Source organism: Gymnoscopelus microlampas (genome assembly GCF_963454915.1).
Source record: "Gymnoscopelus microlampas genome assembly, chromosome: 12".
Lineage (NCBI taxonomy): Eukaryota > Metazoa > Chordata > Actinopteri > Myctophiformes > Myctophidae > Gymnoscopelus > Gymnoscopelus microlampas.
Window position 1 is genome coordinate 18,227,859 of NC_139949.1, and position 27,041 is coordinate 18,254,899.

At 42.5% G+C, this 27,041-nt stretch overlaps 1 protein-coding gene across 1 annotated transcript; it reads right to left on the minus strand.

Moving 5' to 3' along the window:
- slc43a2b (solute carrier family 43 member 2b) lies at nucleotides 1-26,441 on the minus strand. Its single transcript, XM_084073824.1, has 14 exons — nucleotides 26,245-26,441; nucleotides 24,248-24,563; nucleotides 16,988-17,303; nucleotides 16,162-16,217; nucleotides 14,621-14,697; nucleotides 11,111-11,203; nucleotides 10,491-10,624; nucleotides 7,783-7,979; nucleotides 7,302-7,445; nucleotides 4,901-5,030; nucleotides 4,507-4,639; nucleotides 4,169-4,242; nucleotides 2,856-2,979; nucleotides 1-2,355 (listed from the first exon to the last, which is right to left on the minus strand). The coding sequence occupies exons 2-14, from the start codon at nucleotides 24,405-24,407 to the stop codon at nucleotides 2,194-2,196; spliced, it is 1,800 nt and encodes a 599-aa protein (XP_083929950.1). The 5' UTR covers nucleotides 24,408-24,563; nucleotides 26,245-26,441; the 3' UTR covers nucleotides 1-2,193.
- Between the last annotated feature and the right edge of the window lie 600 nt (nucleotides 26,442-27,041).

The following is a 27,041-nucleotide window of genomic DNA, read 5'->3' on the forward strand; positions in this document are numbered from 1 at the left end:
GTGAATTCATCCATATTCAAACAGTAATGCCTCTAGAACAAAAACATTTTCTCCTACCTGAAATAAAAGGATCACTAATATGAACAGCACAAACCATCCAACACGTATTTGCCAGCGAAAGGAATATTTAAACGTATTGTTTAGTTCATGATAGCAGAATTAATGTAAAATGAAATAAATAAAGAGGTGTCGCAACGTGGGGGGAGGGGGGGTATCAACATTAAAATGGGGTTGTGTTCAAAGACAAGCCATGTGACCCAAGTGCTGAACTCAACTGAAGGGAAGAGTTAGTGCATGTGACAGCTTGGTCCAGAATGCAATTTTGCAATTCGAACCTGAAAAATATGATGATACAAAATGGAGCGCACACAGAAAGATATAATTTCACCCACTTCTTTACACATGTAAACCTGTGATGTGACAAATAAAGCTGATTCAGATTCTGAATGGGTCGCTTTCTGTGTGGGAGTTTGCATGTGGGTTTCCTCCATGTGCTCTGGTTTCCTCCCACACCAAAACGCATGCGGGACATACTCCTGCCAGAGCCCTTGAGCAAGGCAACGGTCTTAGAGTTAGAGCTTTTCCCTGGGTGTGCTGCACTGTAAAACCCTGAGTGTTCATTTAAACCTGAGAGTGTAAAAATGTAACCAAATGGACTTAACCATCTCTCAGAGGTAATGGATAAATGAACACTGAGGATTTTTCTGTGTGTTAAGTGGCTGCCCCCTGCTCCTAATAGTTAGGATGGTTCAAATACAGAGGGCAAATTTCCCTCAATAAAGCTCAATAAAGCCTAACATAATACCATTAAGTTTAAAGGGTGAAGAGGAGTTAAAGTGCTGCATTTTACAGTGTCAGTAGGCACTGTAGGTAGATGGATGTGAATAACTTTTTTGTGTTAAAACTATATCCATCACAATATTTAGAGGGCTATAATGTTTAACAATAATATATAATAAAAAACCTCAAAATGCCACTGCCTCTCACTACAGAGAAATAGGCGGGCATCTTTGTAGAAATGTGCTGGCAGCACTTGGTAATTGTTGAACAGGTCTTCACTCCCGTATGACATCATACTCATAAGGCACGTCTGGTTAACTTACGTAGAGTAAAAAAAGATAAGGCAAAAGAAAGAAAATAAATATTAGTCAAGAGAAGAAGATTCTTGGAAAAAGAAATACTGTAAAAACGGTGTACTTTCTCTTTGTTTGTTGCCATGTGTTATTGCCTCCCTCCAGTAGAGGACAGTAAAAGCCACTAGGAAAGAGACACTACAATGCTTGACTTTGTGATACAGTATTTTCCTACTGCAATGTAAAGTTCACTCATTGATGAAAGACAACACTCTTATTCACCGTACTTAAAACCACATGTAATAATTATACTCAACCTATCACAGAAACCCTCGGCAATTCCATCTAGGCCAGATGTCCTCTAATAGGATTTGACTCCAATACATATGACACAATATTCCACAATAATATTGGCTTATGTTCTGCAACCCTATCAGAACATGTCAGGACTAACCTTTGGGTCCCGAACCACTGGTTGCAAAGACCCAAGATGAACTATACCATCATCTTTTGAAAAAACAAACAGCTGATGAATAGTTAGGTACTGTAGCACCATATAATGGGTTAAAATAGTTTTCAACACAGGAAGAGAAAACAAGACATGGTGAATGGTGATGAAGTGATGAGCTGGTGAGGGAGAGTCTACAGAGTGCTGTTTTCTTCTCCGCTCTCTTCCTGGAAGTGTTGATGGTACTTGAGGAGGGTTTTTTATTAATCCCGAGATAAAAAGAGGTGAGGAGAAGGATTTTCGGGGGGCAACACAGAGGGGACAAACCTCTTCCCTTTCACAGTCTTTCCTTCCTCTCTCACACTCTCTCTCTCTCTCTCTCTTTTTAAATAGTTTTTTAGTTTGTTTTACCCTCCACAATTATAATTTCTCTCCTTAGCTGGCTCAGCGACAACTGTAGCATCTGGTCCTTGGTGAGTCTTTTGGAGAAGAGATAGCTGTGTGTGTGATGCCTACTGTAATATGAAGGTAAAAACTAAATATAGTGTGTGTGCGTGTGTGCGTGTGCGTGTGTGCGTGTGCGAGTGTGCATGTGTGCGTGTGGGGAGTACAGATGCTTCTCAGTATAAAATCTATCTTTCTTTCTCCGTGTCCATCTTTCTTTCACCTGGTCTAGACAAAGGCCTCAGGTAATTCAGAGGCATTGATTTTCATGTAGATCTTGGCGTTGTTTTCCTTCTCGTGTTGTTCTCTGTGGAGCATGCGTCTGTAGAAGATCAGGTAGAGAGGAAGAAGGAAGCCCAGCATACTGACTCCCAGAAGTCCAACATTCACCTGGTGGGAAAATTGAAGTTTTTTAGTATACCCATTGGAAATTGGCGGACGGGGGGGACCATCGAGCCCCTCAGTCACAAACCTTCTGGTATTTTCCAATTCATATTGTTTCAGTCGCCAGCGTGTTAAGAAAGTGGTCAGTGGTGTTGTGTGTACCAGGAGGGACTGATAGGCAGACAGACATGACAAGGACTTCAGTGTGTGTGTGTGTGTGTGTGTGTGTGTGTGTGTGTGTGTGTGTGTGTGTGTGTGTGTGTGTGTGTGTGTGTGTGTGTGTGTGTGTGTGTGTGTGTGTGTGTGTGTGTGTGTGTGTGTGTGTGTGTGTGTGTGTGTGTGTGTGTGTGTGTGTGCGTGCGCGCGCGCGTGCGTGCGTGCGTGCGTGCGTGTGTGTCTCCATTTCAATGTTCCCACTTTTTATAAAATTGTTCAGACACTGTACTCTTTTAGTAAATGCTACTCTATCTGTGTATGTGTACAGTACAGTATGTGTGTATTCTTACCCATAGTGGGTCTCCCTCCAGGGGTCCCATCATGGCCATAAAACAGGGCTGTTGCAGCAGAGCAAAGAGAGCGCTGACCAGGGACTGCATGCCCGTTAGACTACCAAACTGATCTGCGGGATACCTGTAGAAAAAGTTATTAATTATTAGCTAGTTTGCTATTAAACTCAGTCATTCTGGGGTGCCTGGTGGCTCAGCCAGTTAGTGCAAAGACCATGTGCTCCTTGTGAGCTGCGAGGACCTGAGTTCGAATCCAACTCCTGTTCTTGACTTGCATGTCTTTGCGCATGGTTTGTCTCTCTACATACTATCTAAATATACAACAAAAACGAATAAAACTACTCAGTCATCCGGCTCTCTCAGCATACGTCCGTTATTCCACTAAACATTTGGGTCACGATAAACATTTTGTTCAGCGTGATGGAACATCCAACTTCCTGTTATGCATCTGACTCATCATGAAACACAAACTTATTTTCTCCTCACCAACATTCTATAGATACTGTAGCAGACTCCAAGTCGGCACTTTGTCAGCACTGCTGATAACATGCTGAGCTGTTGTCATGTAGACCAACATGTCACTGCTTGTACCTGTCATTTCAATTCCAAAGAATATTACATATTTCATTTTCACATCTGTCATGTTTTATGGAAGGAAATGAATAAAAAACATCACATTTGCTCCTTGCATCTCCCTCTCGCTGTTACGTGGGAGTAGCTAATATGTGCGTCTACCATCGCCCCTCGCCTATAAAACAGACTATTTACTGTTATGTGTGAACGTATCTGAAACTGATATTCTCCAGCTGTTTCCTACAAGTGTGAAAGGCCAACACCGGCCAATGTCCCGACCTCACTCTGCTGACATTTTCCTATACCTTTGTGTAAGAACTATGCAAACAGTAAATGTAACTAAAATCAACTGCAGTAAACTTTCCTGGTGCCTAAGCATATCGGAAGAAGGCTGCGTGCGTGTGTGTCAGTGGGTGCTTGTATTATTTATTTCTTCTTATGGCAGTTACGGTGTGAGGAATAAACCCACACACGGGTTTAAAATGGCTTTTTTCATAGATAAAAAACAGCAATATACAACAGCCAACCACTAAGCTCTATACTTAAGCAACAAACAATGATAGTTGCCAACGGTTGCTACAATGGGTGCCCTAATTAATGTGTGAGCCAACTTTATTGCTGCATATAGGAGGATTATTTTATTTGTCTACTGGATCTGATCTCATAACAACATTTATCAATGTGTGTGTGTGTGTGTGTGTGTGTGTGTGTGTGTGTGTGTGTGTGTGTGTGTGTCTTACACAGCAGCGTAGAGGCCTCCGGTAGCAGAGTGGACAAATCCTCTCACCACAGTGTGCATGAGGAAGGACACAATCTGAGAAAACAAATATGAAGCAAATGAATGAAAAATAACCCAAATAGATTAGTTTGGTCATTTTGTCACTCACTCAGCCATTTAATAGCCTTGAAAGTCTACAGTATCTGGAGGCCATCAGCTGTGGTTACATTGTGTTACTCAATAAGGACATTGATGAACATTTACATACACTAGAACTGAAATGGAAAACAGCAACGGGTATTATTGCTAGCAGGCAAGCTGTTTCCCCACTCCCAATTCCAACTAAAGTGGACCACTCACCTGCAGAGGAAGGTTGGGCACAAGACAGGTGACTCCAAATCCTACCAATAGGACGTTAGTGAGGAAAAACGCTCGCAAGGCATTGGTCACCTTCTGGATCTTTTTGTCTCTGCGTTTCTTCTTGGGCTCACCCCTGGATTGTGGGAAGAGCCAGGGGAAAATTCAGGAAAGAAAGATTTAGAATGAACTTGACTGCCATTTAATAAATACAAAATAATAAGAATCATATGGACTTTATGACTTTCTCTACATCTTAAAACCTTCTTTCGTGCTTTCATGTGTGGGTGAATGGGTGATTATAATGTACATTGTAAAGGGTTTTGGATAAAGGCGCTAGAGAAATGCACCGTTTATTTTTTCTTAGGACTTAGACATCATGCAGAAAGTGACTCACTTGCTGGAGGGCTCCTTCTCTTCTCCGTCATCGCATTCCTTTAGTTTCCAGTCCATGATCGTTCCGATCACTGGGGTGGTCATCAAGCACAGCAGCTGCATTATGCCGAAGATGGAGGAGTAGAGACTCACTGGAAGAGAGAGAGACGGAGAGACAGAGACAGAACAGGATGAAGGGAAAGAGTGAATGCAGTGACTTGGAGAGATGGAGAGAAAATGATTGACTGGTGACTGGGGGTACAGAAACAGAGGGGTCAGGGAGATAGCAGGTGCATGTGGGATGGGGACGTTTTTGTAATAAAGGTGAGTGGTGAATCCAATCCGCTCCCTTTTGTATGTTTGCTGTATTGGTGATTGACCGCTGAGAGGGACACGGTGTACTGTAGTGCAGGGGTCTTCAACAGGGAGTCTGGGACCCCTAGGGGGTCCCCAGAGCTACAATAGGGGGTCCGCCAAATCGTTGTGTGATAGGATTTAGTTTTTTTCTGACAGAGAGCCCAGAGCCCGGCAGAGTGGCAGACCATTAATGCGTGTCACTCCCCGACTCTCTCCGGGTTTCCTGTCAGTCTCCACTATCGAAATAAAGGCAGACGCCCCCCAAAATATCAAGAATAAATAAATAAAGTAAAATAAATACTACTGCACAACAAATCCTCCTTTCAGGAGGTTTCATTTAGAGCTCAAGGACAGGCCATTAACAGGACAATAAACAACAGCAAGGGTTGCGATGAGGTGAAACTATGTACAGTTAATGTCTAAATGAAAGTTTTAGTGTTTCTAATACTGTGTTAGACGGTGATGGTGAACTTGGCTAGAGTTACTCTACTGAACGTCATATCTGTAATCACAAATGCTATGGTTAAATGCTAACTCTGAAACAATGTTTCTCAACCAGTGGGCCGTGACCCCAAAGTGGGGTCATGTTCCATGGAGGAAAATTGTGTTATCAGTGGTTCACGTGCGGTCCAAGTCCCAGGGGTCCTTGAGGGGGTTCCAGGGAGCGTATTATTTAATGGTAACTAGATTCTACCAAACCCCGCCCTGCCTGCCTTGCGATTGGCTGAATGCAAAAACGAGAAAACAAGTTAGAATGTGACAACGTCTCCGCCCCCCAGAGGGGCTGTATTCTAATACAGCCCAAAACCCTCAATCTGCACCTGTCCCAGTGGCGTGCTCGTTAAACATTGAATTGCCGACCCCAACCCGCCGTGATTGTATCCCACTGCCGGCACTCTTTTTCCAACAACCGCAGACAATTTGTTTTGGCCGATAAAGTATAGTTTTGGACCGCGTCGTCTCAAGCGAACTTGAGCCATGAGAGGCACGGCCGAGCAAGCCAAAGCGAGCGAGTCGCCGCGTCGAACGTTGCCAAGTCTGCTTTAGCCAACTCATTACCATCCGAGTTATGTACCGATAAGCACAGAATCGTAAATCATGTTTTGGGGTGAGTGTTTGCACCAACTGCCCCTCAAAGTGACTACTGGCCAATCACAGCGTGTCTTTTCCAGGACTTTCCAGAATCTAGCTGTATAAAAATATCACGCTTCCAGGGAATCCCCAGCTAAATGATTGATACAGTAGTTAGGAACCAAATGGACCCTTACAAGTCTGTAACTCCAAGAGTGTACTAAAGGAACCAAATGGACCATTACGAGTCCCTTACGGGTCCATTGGGTTCCATTTGTACACTCTCAAAGTGATGGGGGTCTGCGGCCTTAATGCATACTGTACCAAACTGGGAGTCCTTGAAACTAAAGAGTTTGAGAACCACTGCTTGATCGTTACGTAATGGAAGATGCTAAAAGGAGGTCCAGAGGAAACCTGGTTGAAAACCACAGGTTTAAAGTGGACACTGGTGTTAATGCTAAATGTAATCTACTGTAGTCTTACCCAGCTCCAAGTGGACACTGGTGTTAATGCTAAATGTAATCTACTGTAGTCTTACCCAGCTCCATTCTCTCCACTGCAAATGAAAGTATAACCCAGTGAGTCTAGTTGGTCTGACACCATGAATGATAATGACTGCTTCTTAATAAAGTAGCCCACTGTATTCTTGCATATAGTACCAAAGTAGTTCAAAATGCCATTAAACAGAATGTGTCGCAGGAAATGTGCTACCCTTAAATGCACCGCTAACTGCTGTATTAATTTACAAGACATTAAGTACATCTATGGGATTAATCAGACTGTTTTACATCCAGACCATTTTGACATAACAAAGTATTTTTGTCAACCCTAACCTGGACATAAGCACACACACACACACACACACACACACACACACACACACACACACACACACACACACACACACACACACACACACACACACACACACACACACACACACACACACACACACACACACACACACACACACACACACACACACACACACACACCTGTGTTGAGGTCTCCACCACTGAGGGACTCCAGGATGTTATTCATGGCTCCCATGTAGAAGATGAGACGTAGCTGTGTGATGGACATGGTGACCAGGCTGAGGATGAAGATAGGTGTGGTGATGGTCTGCATGAAGGACTGAGCTGCATAGACACACACACACACACACACACACACACACACACACACACACACACACACACACACACACACACACACACACACACACACACACACACACACACACACACACACACACAGAATGGTTTATTTCTAGTGAACCCTATGGAATGGGTTTGTTTGTTTGTTTGTTGCAGTTAACATAATGTTAGCTAACGATAGTGGATCAGGGAGAGAGACACCCACAAGATGTCTTTCTTATTTGGTGTCCAGACTAAGTGGAAGCTCATTATTGGTAAGAATGTTTCATTGTTTTCATTGTCTATATATTATTTATACGATTGTCTGCATTATCCTTACATTCTTCTTTGGGCTTGCACTCCACCTCCAGGTCCATGGTAGAGAGGCAGAGCTTATTGCCTTCTGTCTTGGCCGGTTCGTTCTGCTTCAGGCTGTGACCCACGCTGAGACGGCGGCCCACGGTGGTCACCTGACTGTAGAACTGCTTCCCTGTGATCTTGTGGTCGAAGCCCATCCAGCTGAACTTGACCTTGATACTGTGGTGAACAGGTGAAGGATGTGGGAGAGAGGCGGGGAGGAAAGGAGAACGAGAACAGAGTGTGTCAAAGGCAGTGGTGGAAAAAGTACTCACTTGTCTTACTTAAGTAAAAGTAGCAATACTGCAATTTAGAAATACTCTGTTACACGTAAAAGTCCGGAGTTAAGAATTTACATGAGTAAAAGTACAAAAGCATTGGCATCAAAATATACTTCAAGTACAAAAGTAAAAGTACTCATGATGTAGAATGTCCCATTTCACAAGTTTTCAAATGTATACAAATCTTTTGAAAATAGGCGATCTACAAGCATCAAAAAACTGTATTTGGATGTCCGTCGTCATGTTGCAGGTCCCTATACTGCGATACTTAGGTTCATAGGTCCCTATACTAGACACCTGTGTTGTTTGCACCTACAAGACAATGTTGGACTCGGCCACGCCCCCTTCATTAGTATCATTGGTAAAACCTGTGAAGGAAGTAAGGAAGAGGCCCAATTTCTTTCCAATATGGCTGCTGTGCATAGAGCCTATTGCAATGGAAGCATTTTCTAGCATGTGTTCTTTACTTCCTTAAGTTCCTTTTCAAGTCCCACCTCACCCATGTCTTCTGTATTCTCCTATGTTCCCTTATGTTTCCATCTCAACACAGAACACCAAAAAAAAGAAAATAGAAAAGGAAGATTGTCTAAATGTATTTCAAGCCATTCTTGTACAGTATATTTTGAACCCATTCTAACAAGGGCTGTGGTCCTGTAGTTCTGTGGCCTACCAGACAGCTGTGCTGTTGTACAGCACACAGCAATCAGGAGCGAGACTGAGCTTGCTTTGGTGGAGAGCAGCTCATCAGAGCCAGTGGTTGACAGTAGCAAAAAAACATTTACTTGAGTACTGTATTTAATAAAAATTCGATGTCTCAAGTATGTGTACTTGTACTCAAGTAGTTGTATTTGTGGATACTTTAGACTTTCACTCCATTTCTAGGCAGGGAAAATGTACATTTTGAATTAACCACTTAAAGGGGAAGACCACTCATTTTCAACTTTGAACTATGGGGGGGGGGGGGGCTGAGGGGGCGGAGCCAAAAGTACACCCTGCCACCCTGACCCATGTCACTGATCACATGACCTCAATCAATTATCCTTTTCTAGGCAACATAGAGGGGGGGGGGGACTTTTTTCTTATTTCCACACAACAGTTCTAAGGTGTATTAAAGACATAGTTCAATGTTGAAAATGAGTGGTCTTCCCCTTTAAGCAGATCTACAAAGTACAAACATTGCAACAACATGTCGGAAAATCTTCCAGAATTTTTATTTTTATAAATAAATATTAAAAAGAAATTGTACATTGTAATTTGTAATTTCGTATACATGTACTTCTGAAGTACAACAAATTTGAGGAGTTGAGTAATATTTGACCAGGAGTATCTATACTTTGACTCAAGTACTGGGGTTGAGTACTTTGTCCACCATTGCACGAGGTTCATTTGATCAATTGATCCTTCTTATCTGTTTACCCCTTTCTGTATGTTGAAAATCTTTGGATTGACTTGAACCTGTCTGGTCATAACTATTCGTAGATATGTTGAGCGTCTTTGTCATTTCAGTACTGTATATTTGCCATAACAGTTTAGTGTTTTGATTTCCGTATTTTAGTTAGACTGTAATTGGATCATAGAAGGGAAACAGGAAATTAAATTGCACTCCACCCTCTTATGTGCACCTGTACTGGGAGGAGGCTGTTTGCAGTGCGACGGTTACAGCAGTGGTTCTCAAACTTTTGCATTTCAAGCACCCCCAAAATTATATGTATTTAGCCTCGGACCCCCATCTCAAATGTCCTGTTCAAAGGGACTCCCAGAAGCAAAGATTTGAGTTACAAATGTTCACTTTAAAAAAATACGTATTCAAAGGTTTGCTCAAATTTTCAAGATTTTTCAAAAATAGCCAAAGTATAAAAAGTTAAAGTGGTTACAATTATTGTGATGCTATATTAACACATTTTGCTGGGGACCCCCCCCCCCCCCCCCAAGGACCCCTGGGGGTCCCTGGACCCCACTTTGAGAACCAATGGATTACAGTACCAGTCCAAGCTATGCAGTCAGATTAGTGAGGGTAGCGTTTCTACCAGAGGAATGAGTTTAGCTGACCTCTGTTACATTATTTATCAGCAGTCTGACTTTGACCTGTAGTTTCACCTGCCATTACACTGCATGCATCATTGCACATCTTGCACAAGAATTCTCAATCAAAGAAAAAAACAATATGAGGTACAAGGAACATAAAATGAAACAAGCCTGCTCGTTTCATTTTCAATATGACCTTCGTTGCAGATATAGGCTAGTTTGTACAGTTCTTGCTATACTACACCACATGTTCACTTGTGGGACTTTGAATGTAAATAATTGTGTTTGTTAAGATGCATGCTCGGCCTGTTTTGACCCCCCTGTGGGGACGCTGTCTTTGTGCCAGCCTCCCTACAGACTGCAAGTTGATAAAAGAGATACTAACGTGTAACACATGTCCTCTGGTCCTGGGAAAGGCTCCAGGGGCCAGTTGAAGAAGCAGTTGAAGAAGACGAGCCCGCAACACGCCGCCCAAGCCACCATGATGGTGATGAAGGGTATACCAAGGTCATAGATCACCTACGCACAAAAGATCAGGTCCAGTCAACTACATGTACATTCATGTCAAAGTTGGATTATATATTGTATATTTCATATGAAGGGAAACTCAACGTGGCTGACTAGAAAAGAAAAGTCAATGAATGAAATAGTGCACATTTTCATGTACTGTAGATGAAAGGATGAAAGAACAAGACAACACACAAGGAAATGAGCTGGAGTGTCTTCATAAGAGGCAAATCTTCTAGTTTATATTCTGGGGGCACAACATATTTTCATTTATTAAAGGAGCAATAGACAACATTCAGCCACTAGATATTGCAATTTTACAAGATCTACAAGCTCACGATGCGATGCACTATTTTCGGCGCATGCAGGCAGTGGCACGCCACGTATAATTCGGGCTTAATCTCGATAGGGCTTGCAATAATTGTATAAACTTAACACTTTGTAACAGTTCAAAAGGAAATGCCATTTATTTTGTGATAACTATGGGCCGTTTGTTACCTTAAGACCAGGGAATGTGACAGCTGAGGATGCATAGGACCCAATCATCAGGGCAATGAAGGTGGAGCGCAGGTCCCCAAACATGTTTGCCAGCTATAGAGGAGAAAGAGAAACAAGGGAAAACTGTGAAACAACAGATTTTTCTTTTATGTTATATCAACAACAACCCTGACTTGTCTGGGGACCCTCAAGGCCAATACATGCTCCTTCCGAGGTCGTGGTTCGGACAGGCTGAAAGTCGGAAAGTCTGGGGACCCGTGCACGAGTTCTGAGAAAAGGTTCTGAGACTGCACATCAGAAGTTTGTTATTATATCACCTCGGAATGAGCATGCATTGGCCTTCAAGGGTCCTTGAGGGGATTCAAGGGGGTCCCCAGCTAAATGACGAACACTTAAGCTCTATGTTATACTTCAGCTTTTCAGATATATCCGATCTACGGTACAAGCTCAGAAGGTGTCATGATGCGACAAGTTGTAGATCTGCTATTATGTGAAAAATTGTGAAACATTTTTGAAATAATCTTCTCTTACGGGGGTCCCTGGCACAAAATCTTTTCAAATGGGGATCCTTGGCCAAATATGTGTCAATTTTGGGGTCCTTGACATGAAAACGTTTCCTTAATTTCCTTCATTTGGAGTCTGTCTAGTTCACTACAAGTCTTCAGTAGTAGGACAATGTTGTTGTTTTTTTTAGCATGTATGATTGTCCAGAGAGAAGAACATTGTGTGCTATATTTGGCTGGAGAGACCTAACCTTGTTGGAACTTGGCTGTGGTTATGTGACAGACAAGGGGGCTATGGTACCCTGTGACACTAGGGTCCCCACAGTGCAGCAAGTAATTAGTAGCACGCCTGCACTGCTGAAAGATGACCAGAGAACCCCCCCCCACACACACACACACACACACACACACACTAAGACAGAGACACAGGAACATACACATGGACAAAGAGACGCACGCACGCACGCACGCTGTAGGTGAGAGTGTGAAAGCCGAGAGAGACGTGTCAACAATCTAGGTAAGATAAGTCTGATGTTTTCCCCCTCTTTTCAGAGGCTGTTATTCCCATGTGTTTGAAGAGAATGGAAGAGAAACTGTCGGGACGGGAAGAGAGGGAAAACAGACACTGTGTGTGTGTGTGTGTGGGGGGGGGGGGGGGGCAATTACGAAGGCATTCACAAACTCCTCTGTCTTCAAGCGGTTGATCAACAACAAGGACCAACACTCAATTACATAACTATGAGAGACAGAGAGAGGGGGGGGATAACACAGACTGTGAGAGAGGAGTCTCATTTGAAAGAAAGTAAGTAATGTGGCTAATGTAGTGTTGCTAATGTACTTTTCTCTATTTAAGTGCCAAAAGTGTGTTGTAAGTTTCCTTACAACACACTTATAAAGTCTTTCTGATACACTTCAAACTAGACTATCTATCTAGTTATTTTGGAGCGGGAAGGTGACCTGACCACACTGGCCCGAGCTCTGAGCCCTATAAAATGGCCCCTGAGGGCCACTGTCTAGTTAGCCAACAACACTGCAGTCAGCTGGGCATGACGGACTAATGATAGTGGGCCCCAGATAGATTAATGAATGTAGATGATTAACCTGCTACCGAGGTGCTGAACACATCCTAACATGGAAAAAATATATATTACTCAACTCCCACCTCTCACCATTTATTCATGTATTCTTTCATTATAACTGTATTCATTCATTTGCATTTTTTTTTATATTTTTTGTGTTAGACAGTGACCATCTCTCTCTCTCTCTCTCTCTCTCTCTCCCCCTCTCTCCCCGTTCTCTCTCGCCCCATTCTCTCTTTCTCTCTGTCCCCAATTCTCTCTCTCTCTCTTTCCCCCATTCTCAGTCGCTCTGTCCCAATTCTCTCTCTCACTCTCTTGCACAACTCTGTCTCTCTCTCTCTCTTTCTCTCCCCCCCATTCCTTCTCACCCCTCCTCTCTCCCCCCTCTCTCTCGCTCCCTCTCTCTCTCCCTAATCAGACCAGACACTGGGTTTCCTGAAGCGTGAGATGTCCTATAACACATAAAGTTGGTCTTGACCTGACATTTGAGGAGTACATCAGCTCAACAGGGAAGAACGAGGGAAGGGTGTTTAATAGGTAACAGAGACGCACAAAACTGTTTCAACACCCATGCAGGAAAACTCTCCGGAGACCGTTGTACACAAACAGTCCCCTAATTCATGTTTTTTTTCTCTATCACTGACAGAGGGGGGCCGCCACTAATACTGTCCAAACAAAGCATGAACTTAGTAGAGGGAGATTTAGGTGAAACAGTAACAGAAGGACATAAGGGATGAATCTCACAGCCCCAAAGCGATGCGGCAAAGTGAGCAGTTTATTGGGAGATTTACTGGCACTGCACCCCTCTCTTGTGAACGGCGTCACCATGGTACGACCCAGGATTGTGGTGTGGGTCACTGCAGACTGAACCACTGATAGAAAAGAGAACGAAGAGGGGGGAATCGAGGAATGTGAAGGAGGGAAGAAATAAATGAGGACGTTGACCCTGTGAACTTGTGTGAATCCTACCAAGCCCCTCTGTTTCTTTTTTATTTATTTATTTTAATGCTTGTTTAGGTTCATTTTACATTATGTTCAATTCTGTATTGACGCACTATTTCAACGGTTCTTGACGTTCCGGGAACCCCTGGGGTCCTTGACAGGGTTCCAGTTTGTACACCAGAGGCAGCTCTGAATCAAGAATTTGATCCCAATGTGTTCTCCTGTTGCTTCCCTGTTCCTGAGTGAGTTTACGTAATGCGTGCGCTCGCGTGCGCGTGTGTGTGTGTGTGTGTGTGTGCGTGCGTGCGTGTGTGAAACAGTGAGAGAGAGAGAGACAAATAAAGAAGGGATAAGCTTTCATGTTGTTCCTATCAAACAACGACAGGGAGAGAGGATGGATTTCTTATTGGAAGAGTGATAATGAACCACACCATCACTCCCTCCCTCCGTCCCTCCCCACACTCCTTCTGTCCAAAGTCAGGATGTGTCTTGTTGTCAGGAGGACAGAGTACACTACAGGGCAGCCAGTCAAAAACAAAACAACAACACCACAGCAATAACAGCAGTGGTGGACAAAGACCTCAACCCCAGTACTGAGTCAAAGTAGAGAATACTCCTAGTCAAATACTACTCTACTACAGGTGAAAGTTGCTCAGTCAAATTTGTACTTGGGTCAAAGTACTAGAGCTTACTTGCTTTTAAAGTATATTACTTAAGTATTCAAAAGTACATTCTTTTAAAAAAAAGTATTCAAAACTACAAACTACGATGTACATTTACGTTTTAATATCAATGCATTGCTGTGTTGAAATGTAGACATTTAGAAAAACATCTAAGATTTTCCAGAAATCTTTCAAAAAAATATGAATGATAGTGAAAATAGCTGATGTACAAGCTCACAATGCATCGCAGTGCCAACGCTGCGCGCTGTGAGCTTGTAGATCGTCTACTTTCACTATTTGAAACGCACGCACGCGCACACTTACCGTGAGGGAGGTAAAAGTCATGCACATGCCCCCAAAGCCATTGAAAGTCAGAGCGATGAATATGAGCACAGAAAGTTCTGTGAATTAAACAGATACAATCAGATTACAAATAAATTAAATGAATGCCATGAATCCTAGCATCCCTATTCTGGGGTGAACATTCAGCCAAAAACATCTGACCACTCATCAGATGAGTGGTCATATGTGTGGACCACCCGCATTTTCAGAGCATTGTTTATGTTAATGATCAATCAATTGATTGTGTTTTAGTTTGTATCATTGGAACACAGGTTCGGAATCGCTGGTATTACTGTATGGTTAAGTGGTTACAGGAAGTAATGAAACACATGCTGTCAGTATGGCCTGTCATTATTTTTGCATAATCGTCATAAGCGTTTCCATGTTGAAAAATGTTCACACATTTGCAAATATAAAAAAGCAGAAATAGCAGCTTGTAACGCGTTGTAAGCTTGTAGATCAGCTATTTCTGCTATTTTTACATGTATAAAATGATGATGATATGTCAATAATGTCTTTGTATATTTAAGTTTTGTCATATCTGCCCTGTGCAGTTTTTGATTACGAAGGCTTAAAAGGCAAACAGAAATAAAACATGTATTCATATGTTCCAATGTTCAATGACAAACACACAATTAAATCGTTGATCGCAATTATTTCAGTGACAATTAATCGTCAACTTTGTAATCGTGACAGTCCTAGCTGTCAGCCACAACACACCAAAGACAATCAACCAAAGTGGGGTTGAGGAAGTGTGGGGTTTGTATTTGTCTGTGATAGGCTGGCCAATTCTCAGGGTACAGTTGATCTCACAATCTCCAACAACACAGTATGATGTCATTTCTTTGGGGTGCTGCAGGGTGAACATTTTCGACCTGTAGTTGACAACACTGACAACACTTTATGCCTGGATTTAAGGTTTTATGATATCTTCTTGGAAATGTTTAAATCATGGATTAACCTGTTTTACCATAATATAATGCATAATAATATGCTTACAGCTAAACAAACAAACAAACAAATAAAATACTAAAAAACAATTCACAGAAAGATATACGATACAGTACATAATAATATATATTTTGGATGTTTCTAAATCAGAGAAAATATACTTTAAGTGATCAGAAAGTGAGGCCGAAATTATATTTATAAAAATCTCTGTATATTTATAAACATCCATATCAAATATATTGAACACCTCACAAATATAGCAACATGTAATCCATAATCTTGTTTAGTCGATAAACGTATTTGTTTTAGCTCTTGCTCATTTGATTTTGCTATTTGTCTCATCTGTTTAAGAAAGTAAGTAGCTGATATATTGCACTTTTACCTTAGCGCTAGGTATACTCTTAGTTGCTTGTTTTAGCAGAAAATGCACTTAGGACTTCTGGTGATTAGTAGTTTCGTTCCCTACCTATGTTGAATGCACTTATTGTAAGTCGCTTTGGATAAAATCGTCTGCTAAATGACTGTAATGTAAAATGTAATGTATAATACATAGATAGACCGACTCCACTTACCATTAGGCTTGTAGGCTCCATACGCTATGAGCAGACAGGAGAAACCAAAGCAGGCGCTAAAGAGAGAGATAACATCATGTCACACTCATATCGTCCAAAAAAACATATTTTCTTTTTTTATGCCTCCTATACAAATCTTTAAGAAACCAAGACAAACATTTAACAGCATCTTTTAACCACTTGAACCTCAACATGCCTATGCTTGGGGTAACATTCGCCCAAAAATAGCAGATCAACTAGGTCAAAACGTGTCGCATTGGGACGCGTCTTGAGCTAGTAGATCGGCTATTTTTGGTGAAAGGATTTGGTGTAGACGGAAAGAAGTGGTCCGAGTACAGTTAAGAATCGTTATGTTTAGGCCTGTCACTATTATTACATAATCGTCTAATCGCAATTATTGGAGATAATCACAATTATTTTTGCATAATCGTCATAATCGTTGTATACATAATGTTGAAAAATAAATCACACATTTTCAAATATTAAAAAAGCAGAAATAGCAGATCTACAAGCTTACAATGCGTCACTTCGTGACTTCGTGACTTAGTGGCGCGTTGTAAGCTTGTAGATCAGCTATTTCTGCTATTTTTACATACAATTACATAAATTATTAATTTGTATATTTCGGTTATTTGTCATATCTGCCCCATGTGCATTTTTTGATTTACGAAGCATAAAGGCTTCATATGTTCCAATGTTCAATGACAAACACACAATTTAATCCTTAATCGCAATTATTTGAGTGACAATTAATCGTCAACTTAAAAGAGTAATCGTGACAGTCCTAGCTATGTTTTGAAAGGTCATTTGATCGCTATGCTTTTACCTGCCCAGCAGTCGCAGGTTGCGAGGTCCGTATTTGTCCATGACGATACCGAGGGGCAGCGTGATGGCGGACAGGAGGAAGGAGCCCACGGTGAAGGCCAGGTTCAGAATCTCGTCCTGCTCCTTGCAGATCAGCCAGCCGTTCATCCTCGTGTGCCCGTCCATGGGGACCAGGGGCCGCATCTCCACGCCGTCCCCGAGGCCCACCACTACTGAGCCTCCTTGGGGCTCAAAGTAGTCACTGTAGTCGCCGTCGCGGTCGTCAGCCGGAGGGGTCACCATGGGCAGGGACTGGTTGTAGGAGGAGGAGCTGTTAGCTGAGAGAAGAGAAGCAAGAGGGACGGTTTAAGGTTGGATTAAAGACCTGTGGCGATTCTTTAAAAAAATCGAAATCCTAAAAGTTTTTTGAAAAAAATATTTTAAAAAAAAATCATTTTTTTTTCAAAAATAGCAGATCTACAAACTCGTAGTAGATCTGCTATTTTTGAATAGCCAAAGAAATCTAAAGTGACACAGATGCGTTCCAGGTCTTAATGGGTTAAGATAAGTTTAAGGTGAATGACGATAAGTTTAAGGTAAATTAAGTTAAGCTAAAATAGATCAGTTAAGATATATGGTTCTTATTGCAGTCAGTGAGTCAGTAGAAGCCAAGGGTACATCTAGACAGCAACAGGATCAGCGTGCCAACAGAAGCTCCATATATGGGCATAGACTATCGGTCGGATCGGCGGTGCTACGTAGGTGTGAGAACCTCTAGTATAATACTTGGCACTCAAGTGTTTCTTGATTCTGCCTCTGATTGTGAAGTGTGAAATCTTTTGTCAGGGTGCTATAACTGAGCAGGGTCTGATGGCACGCTGACTGTTCTCCTCAGAAGTCATGAACCTCATTAGCCTACCTGATAAAGAGACGTGATTTACATCATGGTGATGCACGTGCAGTGGTGTAAAGTACATTTGCTCAAGTACTGTACATAAGTACAATTTTGAGGTATTTTTACTTTTACTTCTACACCACTACATCTCAGAGCCAAATATTGTACTTTTACTCCACTACAATTATTTGAAAACTTTAGTTACCAGTTACTTTGTAGATTTTGATCATTATTACAAAATATACATTAACCACTTCAGCCCTATATACATTTCGGCCATTTAACATTTTTTAAAAAGCTGATACTTTTGAAATGGGACATTCTGCATGATGAGTACTTTCTACTTATGGTACTTTAAGTGCATTTTGATACCAATACTTTTGTACTTGTAGTATTTCTACATTGCAGTGTTGATACTTTTACTTAAGTGAAAAATGTGAGTAATTTTTCCACCACTGTGCATAGGACATTAGGACAGGATGGCCATATTGTGTGAGCTCAGTGTGTGGGTGTGTGCGCGCACCCAATTCATACTTGTCGCACGTCGCAAATAGCAGACCTACAAGCTCACAACGTGCCAAGGTCGTGACACGTTGTGAGCTTGTACGTAGGTCTGCTACCTTATATTCGGCGAGCAGCACCGCCGTGCGACCGGAACATAAATCTAAGCTAACGGCTGACAGCTCTACTTATTCACAGGGTCCTGCTACATCATAAGCTGGTCGTCATGTGTTCAGTACACTGCGCACGCACACACACACGCACGCACGCACGCACGCACGCACGCACGCACGCACGCACGCACGCACGCACGCACGCACGCACGCACGCACGCACGCACGCACGCACACACACACACACACACACACACACACATATGTGTGTAGACAGTGAAGACACACACATTCTATTTTGAGTTCTCTCACACGTGCTCAACTCTCACATTGTCACTACTGGCACTGACAAAGCAAAAAAAAAAGAGCCACAGCCTTGACCTTGTACGCAACAAAAAGAACACAAAGTGGATAAAGACAAAGACAAACTGCTGCCTTGGCGTAATACAGTACATCGTAAAAACAGTAAGCACAGGGCAAAGATAACTGAACTCAGATAGTGCAGGTCAGGAACTGTACTCACTGTTTTCTTAGTTTCTATCATAGAAAGACCTACACGTTGAAGTGTTATACTGGTCTGTCTTGTTTGCCATCCTTTGTTAATTGCCTTTTCCTCTAGGTTATGATAGCAATATACTACTTCCTGCAGTGTAATATTATGCTTAATAATGCTTCAGAGGGTGTAATAACATTCTGTTCCAACGCTGCTTTTATAAAGACAGGGTTATAAGTACACCTGTAGGAATTGTTTGCAGTAACTTTAAAGGCTTCGTTTGCAGAACAGCTGCGCGCTACTGTACTGTAAGTTGTTAAACCCAGCAGGTGTTCAGGGAACAAGGGGGTGAGGGCTCCCTCCTCAGTTTGCTCCACAGTTCCCTGCTTTGTGGCCGAGCATTTCATTGGTTTCCCCTTACACCCCCATGGCAGCATGTCTCTATTTCTTTGTCCAAGTGCTCACTAGCTGACTGGAGTCAAGTGTGTGCGATACAGTAGCCCCCGTGCGAAATGTCATGACGTGCTTAATAACAAAGCGTTAAAAGCTTCCTCAGAAACCAGTTCACACTCCGGCACAGATTCAAAGAGGATGAGTGGATGGGAACCACAGTATTAGTTTAGCCCGGTGTTGTGTACAGCAAGCAGATGGAATCGGACAAGCTACTGAGTTTCCCTGAATGGCCCAGAGCCACAGGAGCACTTGTTCAGAGAAATTACGTGTGGGTGTCAACACCTCATGCCTCCCCTATAAAACCCCTATGAAAAAATAAAAACATGGCTCAAAGCTAAATACCAGTGGTATCAGTAAACCGCACCATTTGGCAGCTACAGTATATGATCGTTTTGCATGTGTCTGACAGCTTAGCGCTGCAAAAAAACACATAATGGAGAAGGCAGAAAGAATTCTCAGAGAAAAGAAAACCAGTGTAGTCCAAAGTCCACGGAAAGCACTCAAATTCCTTTAGGCGTATTCATTATCACCTTAAACTTTATTAGTGGTTTATGATACTGTGATAGTGTGTTTCCTAGAGTACCGGTATGTGGTTTATCTAGTGCCTAGTGGGTACAACTGACACACACCGTGGTGATATTACATGGAATTATTCAACTTCCTACTCTTTTCTTTTCTTTTTCCTTTATTAATTCAGGAAAGCCCATTTTTACTTGTAACAGAGTATTTCAACATTGCAGTATTGATACTTTTACTTAAGTAAAACATTTGAGTACTCTTTCCACCACTGCTCAAGAAGCACCCTAAATGTCTCTATGGAGCCCAACCGAACCAGTTTCAAAGAGTCCTGAAGTTTGTTCCATCATAATAAATGAAACAGTCTTTCCTTGTTCACTGTTCATCCATTCAGTCTATGATGGTTGGTACAACTCAGTGGGACATTTCTAGCCAGCAGAGTCACTTGTTCCTTTAACCTATGACTCTGAAATTGGGTCAACTGTCGGTCTTGACTTGACTTTGGCTTGTGGACTTACAATGTCATATTTGAGAATAACTTGATACTTCATAGGCTAAAAGACTTGGAGGTACTTCTACTTTCAAAGTGATGACTTGCTGACGTCTCTTGCCTCACTCTCTTTCTCTTCCTCTTTGTCATTTATCTTTACCAGCAGAAGTAGACATTGACCCCCCTCCATATTTCCAACAATGGAAAAAAGAACTCTCTGCTGATCTGCCTTTGCTTCAACCACATGTCACGTGTCACATGTCACATGCTGGAGAGCAGCTGAGTGGGAGCTTCTCTTCTCTCTGTTCTCTATTTGTGATGTCATCAGAACAGATTTATGCTGACTTGGCATACGATCCAGGAAGTTACCTATGACTCGACATGTGGGTTTTTGAGTCTGCTACTCAGCAGTCCACACAGAGCCAAAGTGCTGGGATTCTGGGTCCCCATGATATCATGAAATGAACGACAACATCTATAAAAACCCGCCATCTTTGAGGTTCAGTGGCAGCATGGCCTCCTAAGCCACTTAAAGGAGTAGTTCACCCAAAAAATGACTTATTTTCGATCAATGACACACCCCATTAAGCCTTGAATTCATGGAGATTTTTTTTGTTTTTGTCGCATTCCTAAGCCAATAATTTGATGACCAGGTCATCGGTCAATAGGAGACTCAGTAGGACTCTTTGAGTCTCTTACCGGAGACCCTGCCAGTCATCAAATTATTGGCTTAAGAATGCGACAAAAACAAAAAGATCTCCATGAATTCAAGGCTTCATTGGGTGTGTAATTGATAGAAAATAAGTCATCTTTTGGGTGAACTACTCATTTAAGCCCTGTACTCTTTGTAAGTAGCAAAAATAGCCTACAAGTTCACAACGTGACATCATGTTTTTTTTGTATTAATATTGACTATACTGTATTGACAGGTCCTAAATACGAATGCCAGGTTGAAATTCCTCACTTTTATTCAATGTTCTCAATAGAAGAGACTCTTACCACTGCAAAAAATACACAAATACCGAAGTGCTGCAACATTTAAAAAGTAGTCTATGGAACATATGGTGTTGTTTTGTTTTTAAAAGCTTGGCTGCAATCAATGCCACTTGTGATGCCATGTGTTTTGTAGTTGTTGGCGGTTAAGGAAATCAATGAAGTAGGGTGGGGGGGTGTTATGCAACGCAGGTGACAATAAAATATTATCACCTGTAGCGGTAGAAAAACATGCATTTGCAAATCGTCAGTCAGATAAATCAGTTGTGCAAACCAACGTGAAGATAAGCCGGCAATGACGGAGACTGAACAACATGACTCCAGGTGTCAAGGTGCAACGTGTGTGCGCTCTGCCGTGCACGCTACGACCAAGACAGGAGGGCTGGCTGCTCCTCCTCCTCCTCCTCTGTTGTCACCTGAGGTCACGACAATGTGAGGCTGGCACATCGGGCCTCGCTGCCCCTTTCTCACGTCTCTTTTCCGTGGCCTCTCTGTCTGCTTATCTTTCTCCAAAAACATGTCCTGACTGGAGCCATTGTCCGTATCAATCACGCCATTGTAGTTTTTGTAAAAGGAGAGTGGGCAGTACACTCTCCTTTGTATTGTTGTTGTTTTTTTTTGTTATTGCGATAGCCAGTAGGAAAGTGGATAGGGAGATAGTTCAGGGGTAGGTAAGTGTGTGTATGTGGGAGGTACAGGAGACACGGCTTTTGGACAGGAGGGGCACATGACCTGTGTATGTACCAAAGGCACATGCCTTAAACACCACTATACATCAACTGGCATTCCTTTGTATTGTACATAACGAAAACACTCCCAGCTTAAGGCCATTATACTGTACACTGCCCGCGAACGGCGTGTGTCAAAACAGCCGCCCCCATTATTGTACCTAACCAGCGGCGTCAGACACGTGCCAGCGTGCGCTGACGTCCTGCCCGGCGTTCCAATATATCACTGTTCATTATTTGTGTGTGTTCTCAATTGGTGTTCTCCCAGCACTGTGCTGCCACGTGGTGCTTCTAGTTGGTGCTATGGGCGGCACTTCACTCGCGTCACGTCGCTGTGCTGTGCGGTGCTGGCGGTGTGGATTGGCCTTTACTTTTGGGAACAACAGAACTGCAGGCTGACTACAAATTGGTGACGACAGACTGCCAGACAACTCCAGTCAAATATTTGCAAATCAATCAGACAATCAGTTCCCTAGTCTGCTGTTGTTTGTGTTATTGCTTTGAATCGATGCTGTCTGCTGTGTCATAGGAACTAGTGTTGTTGTTGACTTGACTCTGAGAGCATTTACATAATTGTTGCAAATCATTATTTGCAATAATTATGTAAATTATTATTTTATTGTTCTTGATAAGGCACCTTTATAAAGTTGCTGTCTCTTTAAGTACTGTACTTAGCAGTGGTTCCCAAACCTTTTCAGCTCCCTGAGACCCAAATTTACAAAAACCCAATTAATAAAATGAGCTTGTAGATCTGCTATTCTAATTGATGGACTTTGTTATTTCTGAAGAAATATGATTTTGTTTGTTGAAGAATGTTTTTTTTTAAAGGGCATAAATACTTGGTTGGGACCACTGGTATATAGCCACCAAAAAGGTTATATGTCAAATCAGGGAACCACATGGATTAAAGAATCACATGTACCATACAGAACCTTTTGAAAGGCCATACTGTAAAAAAAAAAGAAGAGATATAAAGCACCTTTTTCAGTTTCATATAAAACCCCCAGTGATAGTTTTCTGTGATATATTGTATCCAATTTAACGAACTCTAGCCACCCCCCTCTCCTCTTCTCTTTTATATTCCCTCAGGCCCCCCCCCCCCCCAAATGGCAGTGGTTTTAAGTTCCATTCACAGCACTAAATGGGTTCATCCAGACAATGCATTCTCTACATGTCTGGAAGACAGCGCTGATAGCACTGTTCAAGTTTCGATGAAGACACGTTACGTAATAACCTGCCACACACACACAGGAGCAGGCACACACACACACACACACACACACACACACACACACACACACACACACACACACACACACACACACACACACACACACACACACACACACACACAGCTTCTCCCTCTTAATGTTTTTTTCTGTTAAATAGCAAACAGACACCCAGTTACATCCTGTGACATTGGAACCCGGCGAGTTGGGTACTGAGGTGCTCTTTATGGCCTGAATTCTTCTCTTACATCACATAGGCCTGTGTTTTTCAACATTCCTTGTTTTCCCTAATAGTGTGTCGATTCTCTTTCTTCTTCTCTCTTATCTTATCGTGACTATCTGCTTGGAATTCATGGACCTAGAGCTGACTCTTGCATGTACTTTCAATTCTTTGAAGGGCTCAGTCTGTCATAGAACAGTGTGGTTCTCAACCTTGTCAGGCCGCGACCCCCCCAAATAATCATATTTGAACTGAGGACTGACAAGCACTTGGAATGTAGGAGTTCAGTTTGACTCAGTTCCACAGATAAATATTGTGAAAATAGCTGATCTACAAGCTCACAATGCCTCGTGTTTCTTATATTAATTGAACATTTTCTTAGTACAGTTTGTTGATTACTATTGATGCAGTAATGGACTTTTTTCATTTAATTTCATACATTTCCCCCCCTCTTTTTTCTTGTTTTTAGGCATTAGGTATTAAAAGTCCTTAAATTGTCACTTTACTGTCATCTGAGGACCCCCCCCCCCCCCAAATAAAATCACGTGGGCCCCCCCTCCCGGCCCCCAGGTTGAGAACCACTGTCACAGAACACGACAAACACCCAGAGAGCAGACAGACAGTACATTTTAGCTAGAGGTTCTGACTCACCCTCCGCGTTGCACATGTAGGAGTAGTAACCCTCGGACTTGAGCATGATGAGGAGCGAACCCCATCCCAGGAGCACAGCGGAGAAGAGCAGGTTCTCGATGATGGCGGTCACCGCCATCCACCAGCGCCTGCCGAACGCCGTAGACAGGGTCGGAGCCATGGTTCCCGGGATAGAAACTTAAGAACAGAGGAACAAGAAGAGACCCAGGGGGGAGAGACAAGCCACAGAGAACAGGTAGGCAGAGGAGGGGAAGATGGAGGAGTTTCGTACCCTCCCTGACAGAGGCTCGGGATGAAAGGACCGTTAGTCACCGATCTGTGGAGAGAAAAGCAGAGACAGGGGAAAGGGGAGGTTTTACTCTCGCCCTATTGCTGAAGTCATGCAGGGCTGGGCAGAAGCTGCTTCCAGCACTATAAGATCACAAGATAAAGGCCCTGAACTTTGGTCACTAACACAACACAAGGTACAGCACTGACAAGGATTAAGTGCACAACAAGACCTTCAGTGTAAGCCTGAGTGTGTAAAGAAATGCCCCAAAAGGGTCAAATGTTATAAACTCACAATTAAATGAGAACAAAAACATGACAAGAAAAAAGAGTGTAAAGAATTGACCCTCAGAGTTAAGTTAACACAGAGGATTTATTTTCTATGTTTTTCTCTCCCCACTTTGTGCATGTGTGTACGGTCCCTCCCTGTCACTGTGCCAACTACTGTTTGGTCTTATGGCGGGAGTATACAACCACATGTCTCCTCCGACACACATGGAGTCTCCAGCTGCTTCTCTTCACCTGGCATTGAGGAGTTTCACTGGGAGAGTGTAACAAGTGCAGAGGAACATGTCACCTTAACGCTGTTCCGCTCCACGCTGAGCAGGCATCCTAACCAACCTGTACGAGTCACTAATGCAGCAACAAAGGACACAATCCCGTACCGGCTTTTAACCTGTGAACACAGCTTGTGTTCTTTGGCGCACCAGGCCAAGGCAGAGGCATCAATCATGGAGGAATTGAACCCCAGTCCCCATGGCGGAGGGACATTACTCCTGCCCTCACACAGAGGATATTACTATGACATCTGGTCACAAATGTTTGCTTTACTTGTCTTATTAGTTTCACCTGTTTCTCTGTTTCTCTCATCAAACAAGATGCAAGAGCAAGGCAAAGATGCAAAAAATATGTTCCTAATTACATTGTAACAAATGGCAGTGAAATCTTAACACAGGAGAAGACAGACAGTATGTGCCAATTCCTTGGTCACCCAACTGTCACCAACATTACAAGCAACCTAACGAATGACAGAGTCCAGTAGAAGTTCAGATAAGGGGGGGAAGCATCACTTGAATAACTGAGACAAGCTGTCACAGACTATGGGCAAGAAAGAACTAAGACAAGCTGTATGGCCTATTTTGTGGAAGAGGCACATTTGTCCAAACTTGACTCAACGGCTGTGTCATTGGCTCCTTACGGGAAGACACCCCCCCCCCACACACACACAATCCCTGTCTAAACAGGCCCATCGAGCCGTGAGGTTTCTCTGTAATTACTGCATCCAAAACATGAAAGAACTGCCAGAGATGGACAATTAACAAAAAGGCAACAGGCACACAGATCGTGTCCCCTCTCTGTCCCTCTCCATCTCTCTGTCTCCCACTCTTCGTCTCTCATGCAGAATGCCTCTCAACCTGTCTCTCCATATAGCCCTGCTCTGTCCCCCACCCCAAACACACAAGCAGGACATACAGAAGAAAACTTCACTTTGAGATACATAAATCCCAATTTATTTTTTAGGCTATTGGACCAAGTTTAGGAAGGTTTTGGACACAACAAATATAATGTTCTATTAATACAATATTAATTAATGATTAATCCATTATCTGTTAAAATCCCCCTTTTTGTTTGTAAAACAAAAAGGGGGAAAAAGAAAATAATGCACACCATTGTACAATACAGGCCTACACAAAATAGAAAACTAAATACAAATTGCTTGATATCCATACCTTTTCCTTATAGTCCCATGCACAGACAGCTCAAAAAGCCCTTGTTGAGATGTTGCAGTTGCAGGTGAAGCTGGTGTTCAGCTGACATCCAGTCAGTAACTGAACAGTGTCTGTGTGAAGCTTCCACATTTATAATGGCTCTGAGCCATCAGCAGCATCCCTCACCTCGCTGTCCATTGGATGTCCCGAGGTGCTGAAACACTGTATGGGCCAATCGGCACTAAAAGTCAACACCAGTGGTGGAAAAAGTACTCAAACTTTACTTAAGTAAAAGTATCAATAGTGCAATGTAGAAAATACTCTGTTACAGGTGAAAGTCCGGAATTAAAAATGTAGCCTACTTGAGTAAAAGTGCAAAAGCATCAAAAAATATCAAAATGTAGGCCTATTTTGATAATAATAATTATCAAAGTCTACAAAGTAACTAAAGTTTTCAAATAATTGTAGTGGAGTAAAAATACAATATTTGTCTCTGAGATGTAGTGGAATAGAAGTAAAAGAAGGCCTACTGAAAATTAGAAATACTCCAGCACAGTAGCCTACTTAAGTTGAGTAAATGTACTTATTACTTTACACCAGCACTAAAACAACGCCCGCTGGACGCCAGACCACCGGCTGGCAAGCTGACCCAAAAATGAGTGTGTGTGAATTCTAGAAGTGAATTCTGTGGGCTTGTTCTAAAAGGGAAGCATTATGGAGCACTTTAACTTTAACTGTGTGATAAGATTATCTTTGGCATGATGTTCAGACTGACACACAGAGTGGTGTAAACAGGTTTCCTATGATAAGGTGATGAG